Source organism: Gavialis gangeticus, unplaced genomic scaffold (assembly GCF_001723915.1).
Source record: "Gavialis gangeticus isolate Ggan-Ray unplaced genomic scaffold, GavGan_comp1, whole genome shotgun sequence".
NCBI classification, from domain to species: Eukaryota; Metazoa; Chordata; order Crocodylia; family Gavialidae; genus Gavialis; species Gavialis gangeticus.
Genome location: NW_017729031.1, coordinates 13191583 through 13203298, shown reverse-complemented (window position 1 = coordinate 13203298; position 11716 = coordinate 13191583). Strand labels below are relative to the sequence as shown.

Here is an 11716-nt window from a genome sequence, read left to right as displayed (position 1 = left end):
TCTAAAATTACATAATTGTATTTTACAAACTATAATGCAAAATGTATGTAATTTGATGTGACTGAAAGGGTATTCAAAAAGGAATGAAAGAAAAATATTAGTAGATCTTTTACTATGTCTTTGAGATCTTATTTGCAAAAAATTGCGAAGTAAAACTAGGTGAAAAATGGAATTAAAATTGCTGAGATGTTTAATAATGTATAATTAAAATGCTACAGTTTCATTCACTTTTTGAGGAACATAAAAACGAAACTAAAGTCAAGTTAAAGTGCAAATAAAATTTCTAAATTAGAAATTAACACACTCATTCGATCGTGAACATAAGACTATTAAATCATATTAGAAGAGACCATCAAAAAATCATTTAGACCTCAATTAAAGCTATTACCATTAAAAGATCTGCATCTTCAAAATGCCATGAAAAATTAATAATGATTGCCAATCAAAGCAATATCGTTTCTCTAAGGGGTTATTATAGAAAGAAATCACTTAAAACCAACCCCCCACCTGATCTGTCCCTGGCTTGTGTGTCACCATATGCCGCTCGAGCTGGGTGCGGTAGGCAAACGTGTAGCTACAGAGAGGGCAAGAAAAGTTCTCCTCATTCTTCTCATGGCGGTACTTGATGTGCTCCTTCAATGATGTCAAACGCTTGTACCCCCGGTCGCAGTAGGGGCAGGTCAGCAGTTGGGCAAAAGCATCTGGAGTTCCAGGTGGCAGGTCTGTAACCGAGAGACAAGAGAGAGAGAAGCAGGCCAAAAGGTCAGTAAATCAATGGCAGCTAATGGGCTTATTGCCCAGGATGGTATGACAGGAATCACTGCAATCTGCTACACTAGAGTGCCATCATTTCAAACTAGCCTCAGAATACACCATTCCCCTTACACACCCAGGACAAACTTGTATGAATCATTTCATACTGTGCTAGAAAATTAATTAAAGATCTTACTTGAGCCTTTTTGATGTCTTAGATGAAAAACTAAGAAATATTTTTCTTAATCGATCAACAATTTGCATTGCATTTCTGGCCTGTTTGAATATGACACCAGCCCAATTCTTCTTATGGACACTTTTTCAATTATTTCTTAAGAAGTAAGAGAGTTATGGGTTAGTAATCCTAGATTTCTTACATACAAATTGAATACTTCTGAAATTTAGAACTACAGTGACAGCATTTCTCCTTTTTAAATTAAGCTTTAATTGTTCCTGCTCTTTATTTCACCTAAAATAATATGAATTTGCTGACCAAAAAATCACAATATGCTAAAATTACAGTTCTAGTCTTTGCTGATGAAATTCCATGCCTCTGCAGCTGTTCTTCAATTTTTAAGGTAAACACCCAGGCATGTAGTGCATTTATTATTGCAACAGCTGCAAGAGGTCAGGATAGTGGCTAAAAATGAATTACAGCCTCACCATTTTCTTCTTGCCCATTGGCCTCTGGAGTGCCAAGGCGAGACAGTTCCTCGGGGGCTTCTGGGTAAATAATGGCTGTGTCACTGCGCTGTAGGTACTCCGCTATGCTGACTGCATGCCCATCTCCTTCCTCCAGTTTCCTTTTGGCAAAATATTCCTCAAAGTCCGACGTGCAATTTGCATTCTTAACTAAAGCTGGGGGAAGGGAAAAAGAAGTGGTTTTCAGTGCATCTTCTCTGTGAGCCTGGGTAAATTTGCCAGAAGTGCTGACCCTGGGACTGGAGCAACAAGTCTACAGTTTCTAGAACACCCTGATTCTAGAGTGGCCCTGACTCTCACTGGGCTTGCTCCAGGTCCTAATAAAATCAATGAGACCTTAGCCATTGGTTTTAATGGGAGCAAGACTGGGCCAGTTTGTATCAGTGTGACCATGCATGAATTAGGGGAGCAGGAAAAATCTATTAGATATCAGTCATGAAAATGATTCTCCCAGGGTAGAATCCTGTACCCACAAGGAATACTCAGCAAGTCAATAGTTCTGGGTATGGATACAGAAATCCACATACTCAGAGAACCTTATAGGACTGAGACCTTAGGAACCCAGTCTGCTTTTCATACGCAGTTCCCACTGAGTCCTGAGCATGCGCTGTATCTGGCATGAGGTGTTCAGCTTTTAACAGAACTTGTGAGCAGGGAAGCATGTGACTAATTAATCTTCAAAAGTTATCTTGTCTTTTGCCATTTTTTTGTGGTAGATACAAGAACAAAATGTGGCATTCTTTAAAATTCATAATTGCACCCTTATGTTTCTTCCTGGAAAATTAATCTTTGAGTAGATTGCAACAGGAAAATACATTTAAAAATGTGTTGCTCTGTACTGTTTAACAAATAGAACCACATGTTTCTAGACCAAACTGGGATACACAGCCTAAAACTACTTTTACAATCTGTGCTGGAGTTTTCCTTCATTTTGTAAAATGAAAATCAATTTTTTTTACTGTCCATACAGTGTCTGCAAAGCATAATATGTTCTCAACCACAGAACATCCTGTTCCTAAAAATATACATTTCTCCTCCAAGCACCTAACTATTGCATACAGGAAAGATCTTGCAAAGTCTAGGACCTTATAGAAAAATATAAATGCAACTACACCGGAAAACAGAGAAACAGATTGTTTTCTTTCTCAGATTTCTTTCAATAAAGGAGTCCTGGAAGAGAAAGTTGATAGGAGTGAATTTTAGATAGTTATTATTAAATGACCATAAATTAAAAGAATAGTTTATGATCAATTGCATTTTAAATTTGTATTACCTAAGGTGTATTAGAATATGAGACAAAATTATCAAATACCTTACTTTTCATGGAACAGTAAAAAAGTAGAATAGGCATGATTATGCTGATTTTTTAAATCAATGTACAGAAGGAGTAACTCTATGAAAATCAATAGAGCTACATGAGTGCATCCAGACTAGTGTGCATGTGCAGTTTGCCATGCTCCAAATGTAAGTGCTGCACATGCATGCTTTTGCCACGCTGCCAGTTTGCAGCGTGGTGGGGGTTTTTTTTACATCAGGATCTCCTGATGTAAAAAAAAGTGCCAGAAAAATGCAGGGCAACACATGACAGCAGCATGCACCATCTGAAACCAAAGCCTAGCCAGCCAGTGCCATGCTCTAGCTGCTAGCCAGGCTATGTACCCAGATCACCGCTGCTGCAGCCCCAGAAGGCCTCCACGATCCCAGGTATGGCTGCTGGGGCCAGCTCAGGTGCTGGGCCCAGCCTTCCCTACCCCGCCCAAGGCTACTTGCTGCATGCCAGTACACATGTGCAGGGGTGTTTTCTGGGGACAAGTAGCGGCACAAATATATGCCATTGCTATTTGTCCCTGGGGAACTTACATTCCCACTTGTAAGGATGTGCCCCACCAGTATAAAGCCAGTGGAAGAAAAGAATCACACCCAAAAGAATTATATCAGTGCAATGTGACTATGACTGACATAAAAATCAAATTAATTGTGTCTTTGAACTAGTTCAGAGTGTTGCCTCAATTTTCTACAAGAATGAAAAATGAGAGTTGCAGGCAAAAGATGTAATGGGCTCTCTGTGTGCCAAATGACATACTGGGGGCAACCACACGAACATTTCTCATTGTTCTACAGTACAATTTGACCATATTTTAGTCACACAGAATAGATCATGAAGAAAAACTATACATTATTGTGTTTATCGAAGTTGCCAACCTCCCCCTTAAAGATTCACTTTTTACAAGAAAAACTTCCTGAGTGAAAGCTAATAGTTTAGCAGAGCTTTGTTTGCTAGCCGTAAGGCCAACAATCATTTCTATCCCTGTCTTGATATCATTTGCAGATGAAGGAGATGCTCGCATTGCCCCAGCCTGGCAGTCAACAACCTTTTGAGGCTGTGGGCCAATTTGACCTAGTCTGGGTAAGAGGTGAGATGGGAGGAGCTAGAACCCAGATATTGCTGTCACTTTTCTCCACCACTGTCATGGGGGAAACACCGGTCACTGCAAATTTTCTCTGTGCCAGCATGGGAAAAGCACTGCCACTGCCACTTTTCTTCACCATTGCTCCTTTTCCCTGCAGCAGCTGGCATGGGAAGGCCCTTATCACTATCACTATCACTTTTCCCCATGCCTCTTGCTGCTGCTTTTCCCTACACCGGCACGGGAAAAGTAACTGCTCCTAAAGCTCCCTACTGCCCAATGCCACTCAAGCCCATGTCCATGGGCTTGATCAAAAGTCTCCACAGCCGGATCCAGCCTGTGGACTGCGGGTTGCTGCCTCCTGTTCTAGCCAATTTGAATGTTCAGTTCCTGTGACTCTACAGCATATTTTCATTGATGTGCAAACTACTGAGAACAAGCCATAAAACACAGTGGAGTTTTCAGTATGAATCAGGATTAACACTGGATTAAATCACCTAAAATAAAGAAAGAATTGGACCATAAAAAGTGTTGGGTTGATTATGCTATTGAAAGAAATCCTCTGCATCCATGCAACATGTATGTTTTAGGCAGAGCCACAGTGGAAGTTTTCTCAGATATTCATCAATGCACTTCAGTGATATTGTAGACAAAACACAACACGGCTGATGAATGCAAAAGAACATTAACTGCCATATTAAAGGAAGGAGTTTGAATATGAGGTGTTGGTTTGACACATGACTGACAAAAACACATATTCAGCTATGCAAGCACCACACATTCAACATAAAATGATCTCTCTTCCATCACTTGACACAAACATGCCTATTCTTATATTTCAAAAGAAAAACTTTCTAAATGTCATATGTTGCTTTAGTCACTTCAATAGGGGTTTTTTTGCAAAAAGCCTAGCCACATCAATGAAGTATCTTCTGAAAAAGTCTGTAGACCTTAAACATGGAGATATTTTCAGTTCAAATGAAGGGCAAAGTTATTTATATAAAGTTGCTATACCCATTTCCATGGAGTTTTGACATTTTATATGGAAGAAAAGAGGGATATGGAACAAGACTCCATTATGATTTTTTTATGTATCTAGACAATTCATTATTACTTCTGTTCAACAACAGTGACCAAATGGTAGAATGTGTATCTTATCTTACATATATAGCAAGGGATATTATTACTGTTGTTGTTACAGTGGGTTTTGGAAGATATAAGATAACAGAATGTTGTTCTTCCTCCCCACCATCTTTCAATGGCTCCTTTTGTCATTTCTCTTTAATGTAAAAAATAATCCCTATTTATATTTTTAAAGAAGGAATGGTTTGCTGAGGAGGGCATGCTTTTCTGGAGGGAAGACAAGAATTTGGAGTGCAAAAAAACAGAATGTATGTGTTTTTATTCAGTGACTGTTCTTTATGCCACCATTTTCATGTTGTGGCAGAAATATAATAAAATGGTGGTTGCTTGTACATAATTTACACAGAGAAAATGTCAAGTTCTAATTTGGGTATGTCTTTATCACAGCACATCTGAAACATTCAGTTAGATCTGAAACCCCAGCTTTCACTCCTTCCATTGTGTCCAGAACTTCAGGCTGTCGTGGTAACTTGTACAAGTGTCAGTATCCAGATACAAAAAAATGCCTATTCAGTAGTTAGGTACTAAAGTGAACAATAGTTCCCATTCTAAATACCTTGAGTTTGTGAGTTCAAATCCTCAATATTTTAATACTAATTTTGTTTAGAATTTCTGCTGCTATTGTTGCTCTCTTATAGACAATCTCTAAAAGCCCCATTTGTGCATTGAGGTGATTAGGCAGGTATCAGGGAATTGGGTATGTCGTTCCTCTGTCCCCAGCAGTGGAATGGCAACAACACCATTTCATAACTCCTACCCCAGATTTGATGTTATGGACCTTTTCTGGGGGAGTAGCCTAGTGATCTCTATCATTCTGGTGGATGCACTAGCCCTGCTGAATGCACACTCCTTTCCAGTTTTTGCCCTGCTCCATCTTCACCTGTCTCTCTCAAGACTCTCTGAAACAGGGGAGAGCTGTAGTTTCCTTAAATCTTTGCCCCTTTCCCAGCTGTTGCATCTGGTGACCTCCACACTTCTGGGGTGGAAAAGCCAGAATTTTACCTTTTTGTATGCAGGCCAATTCAAATAAGTTCTGAAACTATTCACCTCTATCATCTCTTTGAGGTTTCTATATATGTGGCAGCCAATTAAAGCACAATGCATTGTTCATATTTTTTAAACTTGCACGTTCTTCTTAATTATCAAATATTCTTTAATATTTCCAGTACTCTAAGCAAATGCATATTTAGAAACTTTCAAAGAAGACAGTATGTGCCTGTGTTGGGCTTACTTATGCCCCAGGCTCTTGGAGTTGCTGAGCGCCTAGTTCCTTTCTCTCTTCCTGCAAAGAAGCAAGGGGTTCAATCCTGCAGCATAGCCAGATTAAAATTTTTCCCCAGCTGCAGAACCTGTGTTATCTGCTAATGAAGGCAAGAAAGAGGGTATTTGAACAAGAACAGGAAGTGGTAGGGCAGCTCTTGTAGAGGAAACCTTCCAGTCTTTACCTCCAGTTTTGGGAGGAACAGAGAAAGGACCTGACTCTCAGCAGTTCTGAGAGCCTGGGGAGTTTGGAATTAACTGCAGTATTTGAACTCTGATACATTTACTCCAACTGCTCTGGCAGGGCTGAGGTACCAGTAGCATCCATGCTAGGTTCTTCAAACTTGGCTAAGTAGCAAGTTTAGAGACTATTCTAATGGGCTGTAAAAGGTGATATTACAAACTCTGGTATTCTCATGTCTGTGGATTATTTAGCTTCTGTGCATATACAAGGGATCCAGGAGCTGGAGCAAATGTTTATGTCTAAGTTATAAAGCCCTAAAAACAAGGGAATTTAGTAGAAAAACTGACAGGCGCTTAGCTGAAACACAATTACAGGGCCATAATATTAAGGATTAACATATATAGCAACAGTTTGCCATGTGCTAGCTAGTCTCTTACAAGATGTATTACTGCTAAGCATTCAAAAATCACTGGAAAATCACCTGGCATTACTAAACAAAATCACATGATTATCATTAAGGTTTTCATAACAACTCTGTGGGGAAGGGCATACTTCCCCCTGCGCTTTTGTTTTCCATATATAAAGCCATGTTCATGGATTCCTTGTGGGCTGAAATTGCAGATAGTTTCCACTCTCCGTTCCCTGAGTCAAGCATTTTACAAAGACGTACAATAGGTGACCTCCCCAAATAAGTCTTATCTTAGGTCATTGTACTAGGGCCTGGAGAGTAGAGGTGTTTTCAACAGCAAAGGCTGATACGGAGTGTCATACTAAAATAAAATCAATTAAGGAAAACTCTCTTTGGAGGCATTTAGTATCTTTAAAGAGTAAATGAGAGAGAGAGATGCTTGGAAGACCAGTTATTTCTTGTGGGAACTCTTACTGTGAGGTGAAGATAGCTGCCCCTAATCGCAAACACAGCTAATAAAACCACAGGCTTCATTAGCCAGGAAGTGACAGGCCCTCATTGGTACACACAGATTACAGCCTGAAAACGGCCTATCCTTCTACCCTGCCAAGTTTTACTTCTGTTTTCTTCTTCTCTGTAAGTTTTCTCCTTCTTTAAATCATATGAAAAACACCTAACCTAAGGCTTATTTTTCATATTTTTCAGTTTTCTAGTAGACTTACATGAAAAATGTTGTTGGGGAGGGAGGGCTTTTATAGCAGAAGAATAATAAGGGAATAAAGAGCTTTCTGGCTTTTTAATTTCTATGTTAATGAGATACTACATGGAATTTATTCCTAAAAAACAGTCACTATTTTTGCTTGCTTCTACTACAGCTCTGTGGTTAGTTTTACCATATGAAAGACTTTGGTTAAAAAGTATGGTCTCCTATGAAAGTGAACATTCAGGGGGTAGCATGCTTAGCCTTCAGGAACAAGAAGCATTTTGCATTACTCAGCAGTGACCTTCCTAGCTAATCCATGGTGGTCTCCAAACTTGATTTATCCAGAGGCATAACAAGGCAGCCAAGGACCTGGAGCAGCAGGATACCTGGGGCGGTAGGGACTTCCAGCTTGCGCCATGGTGCCAGTATGATTGTGCAGCTGAAGTGGCAGCTATTATTTTTCCTGCCCCATGATGATGCTCAGGCCTGCTGACCCAGTAACTCCACCCTAGTTATGCTAATGCATCTAGTCTTTTTGATATATAGGCTAGATACAGACATTCAAAAACCCTGCGGTGGAATCGATCTAAGTTATGGGGTTTTCTGTAAGCAGTGTAGTTTAGACTGGTAGTGAACAATTCTTTGGTGGGGAGGGCGAATCTTAGACCAGGTTCTGCCATTTTTATACCAGTCTGTGTGTGCTGAGCTTCTGTTCTGTTACGGGTATAGACCAGTTTCCAATCACTTATACCAGTAAAAGTATAATGTCTGTGCCTGGCTACAAAGGCATTCACAGAAGGACTGTCATGGGTTTAGCTGACCCTTTTAGGAGCTGGGGTTTACCCTCACCTTTTCCAAACCTGAAGTAGAGAGTTAAGTTGACTACTACACTAGAAGCTAGTTGCTGGCCATTTGAGGGAATGCACTGATGGAAACTGAGTCAGCAGACAGTCCTGAAAATGAGACTTTCAAATCTATGATTGGAGAAAGCATTTAGCAGAATCTCCTCGAACAACAGCATTACTGACAGGATATGTTTTTCAAAAGTGCCTCTGTAGAAGCATTGAGTCTCACTGAAAAGTCCCCTGACTGGAAATACTTTGACTAGATATTTTTGCACAACAGCCAATTCTATTAATTGAAGGCACATTATTTCATACTGAAAGTACTTAAAAACATTCAGTTAGGGGAATGGATGGCTCAGGGAATTAGCAACGGGGTACAGAGCTAAATCACTAGCTCAACTGGAAGCAGCCACAAAGCACTATCATGAGACAGTTGTTTGGGGGTGTTGAAATGAGCTTGCAGAGTCAGCCTGGCTCCCAGTGGAAAGCTGTCCACATCACAAGAATAATCCTCACAACTGGCACTAGTTGGCACTCTTATCAACAGTCTTAGCAGAAAGGGCCAGGTCTCAAACAGCACAGAGACTGACCCACCCTCTGCTCTCTTGACGTTAGAGCTGAAAGTACGTGAACAGGGCAGTTTGGGGAAGTTCACGTTGGTGCTGACTCTGCTGTATCTCCGCTAGGATAAAGACTGTTGTTGTTCCAGGCTGTCAGCTGGCATCTCTCGCTCAAAGTGAAAAAGATTAACAAAAATGTTCAGCTTATCAGATGGTTCAATTTACTAAACCCCATGACATCACTCTTTATAAAGAGATTCACTGGTGCTGTCACAGTGTCAGTTTGGGTGGAAATGTAGCCATTATGCAAATATGCCTAAACTGTAGGTGAAACAAATTTCTACAAACAAAATAAAATATGTTATTGGACATAGTGTTTAACTGATAAATTGTCAGAATACAATATAATCCTACTTAGCCCTTGTTTCTTCTTACTCCAGCAAGTCACTCAGAGAACACAGTAGAAGTCTAGCATAAGTATGGAATAGATACTGATTTCTGAAGGAGACTTGTAGAGTCCTTTTAGACTATTAGGAATGATACTAATGCTGGGCACTAGAATCAGTGTTGCTCTCCTGACTTCAGCTGGGGAACTCAACCAAGAAGTGAACTCACTCCACAGTAGACATGGGGCCCTGTCTACCTCAGGAAATTGTGCTGAATTTGTTTAAAACTACAGCAGCCCTTAATCACCCTAATTTAAAAAGGGGCATGATTATCTGGATTGAATATTCTAGGCCAAAACATGTGCAGTTCTGATTCAGAAAGTGTAACACTTTAAGAAGCAAGGTGGTTTGGGGGGCAGGAATTAATCAGTATCTGACTTGCTCAGCGTAGTCTGGCTAAATGTATTTCAGGTCAGTATAGAAAAAAAGTTACACCCCCAAAAGCTTTATAGCTCATTTTCTAGTGTGGTCAGGTTTACTGATACCAATGACAGAAACATGGGTGAATAAAAAGGATATTCCTGTTATTACTGGAGGACAGCCCAAATAATTTGGTTAGTAAAGGGCTTTCCCCTCTAGCCCACAATTTTTCTGAGGTGCATGAAAATAAGTTGGTGCTCCAACAGAGCCCTTTATGTACAGTTTTTTTCTTTTCTCTTTTCCTGCGAAAACGCCTGTGGCATCATCTCCTCTGGTCTGTGACACCTTCTCAGCTGTCTGCTTATGGGGGTTTTAGTATTCTTCAAATAAGCTCCTCAGTAACTTTTAAATGAAAGAGTGATGAGAATAGATAGCTGTTGCTATAAAAAAATAAGAAAGGGCATCCTGAGTACTCCCACCAGGTGATTTCTTACCAGTTTCCAGGATGAGAACTTTTGGTATGGAAGAAGAGCAGAATTTTGTTCACAGAGCTGTCAGCTGACAGCTTCTTGCAATACCTCTTTTCTGAAGAGGAGTCATGAGGCCAAAATAGGAATCAGGTGGATGAGACCATGACACAACAGAAAGGAGGGGGCTAGCAAGGCCACAAGTTTCCCTCTCAAGTAGACTACAGCAAGTAGGAAAGAGTCAAGGCCTGTTATGGGAAGAAAAATGTGTGGAAAGGAAGTCACAAGGTCTGATAGGGGCTATCAAATACTCTGGTAATGGTAATTCAGATAAATACCAAGCCCTTTTTTCTGAATTAGAGATCTGAAAAATTTCAGGTCTTATTGCTCCAAGTATCAAGTATGAGTTGCCACTTTATTAACATCTGTTGCAAAACCAAATGAATATAGAATACGCGTGTTTCCAGCTCTGTATAGCAACATTAATAAGAATATGTATAATGATAAATTGTGCTTCTGTTCTATTCTACTCATTATCTTTTCATACATAAATCTAAGGTATAAAAAAATCACTGATATGGTTTTAGTTTTTCATTAGTTTCTCTCTCAAGAATTAGGAAATAGATTTCTTCTGTTATTTAATAAGAATGTTGTAGGTTTTATGTGGGTGTTACAAGCATTAGGGATGTGTGAGTAATAAAATCCTTTTAACATTTGAGTACCACCTTTGTAATAACATTTCTAAAGAGTACTACCTATGGGTGCATAATGAGATTACATTTTTCACGTGATGAGGCCCCTGAAAGCACGCTACACCTGTAATGTAACAAAAGTTCATGGCTGCACAGCGTTTTTAAATTGGTCAATTGCATGAAAATTTAACCCTCATCTGATGAGTTATCAGATGAAGGTGCTCTAGGGCAGAACCTTAGGGCTCTGCACAGGTTGAGAGTGCGGGTTACTTTTAGGAGAATTTGCCCACATCCCAAGTGCTTTTGTCCAGAATCTCTCAATCCTCACACCTTTGTGCTTGCCTCCTCTGTCTGCCCGAGTGCAGGATCATCCCCGCCTCCAGGCTGTCAATAACAGCCTCTGTCCCAGCCCCACCTCCTCCCTCCAGCCAGCTGAGAGCCACAGCCTGGCTAGAGGGAGGTAAGGGGGGGATGGTTTCTCTCTCTGAAATGTCCCTGGGACCAGAGGAGCCAGCAGCCCAGCCAGGCATACTGTGGGAAGAGGGGTCTCTTCCTCTGTTTGCTCCAAGACCGGAGGAACAATCAGCCCAGCTGGGCAAGCTGTGGCAGGGGAAAGGATCTCTCCCCAAAATATGCCCAGGAACAGGGGAGCCAGCAGTCAGCTTGGGCCTGCTGTGGGGGGAAGGGTCTCTGCCCCGCAACACACCCAACCATGCTGATCACTCTCCTGCTCCTGGAGGAGCAAGCAGCGGGAGAGACTCTCCCCTCCCCCCCCCCCCGAGGG

At 40.7% G+C, this 11716-nt stretch overlaps 1 protein-coding gene across 6 annotated transcripts in view; it reads right to left on the bottom strand.

The window, feature by feature from the left end:
• ZEB2 (zinc finger E-box binding homeobox 2) overlaps positions 1-11716 on the bottom strand; it is a 164736-nt gene that overhangs the window by 22243 nt on the left and 130777 nt on the right. For 4 of the 6 annotated variants that reach the window (XM_019522453.1, XM_019522450.1, XM_019522452.1 and 1 more), the window contains 2 exons: positions 1417-1611; positions 508-722 (listed from right to left, as the gene is read on the bottom strand). In XM_019522453.1, coding sequence (XP_019377998.1) covers positions 508-722; positions 1417-1611 — 410 coding nt within the window. The remainder of the gene's footprint in view (positions 1-507; positions 723-1416; positions 1612-11716) is intronic. The other 2 variants (XM_019522454.1, XM_019522455.1) reach the window with 2 other exon arrangements.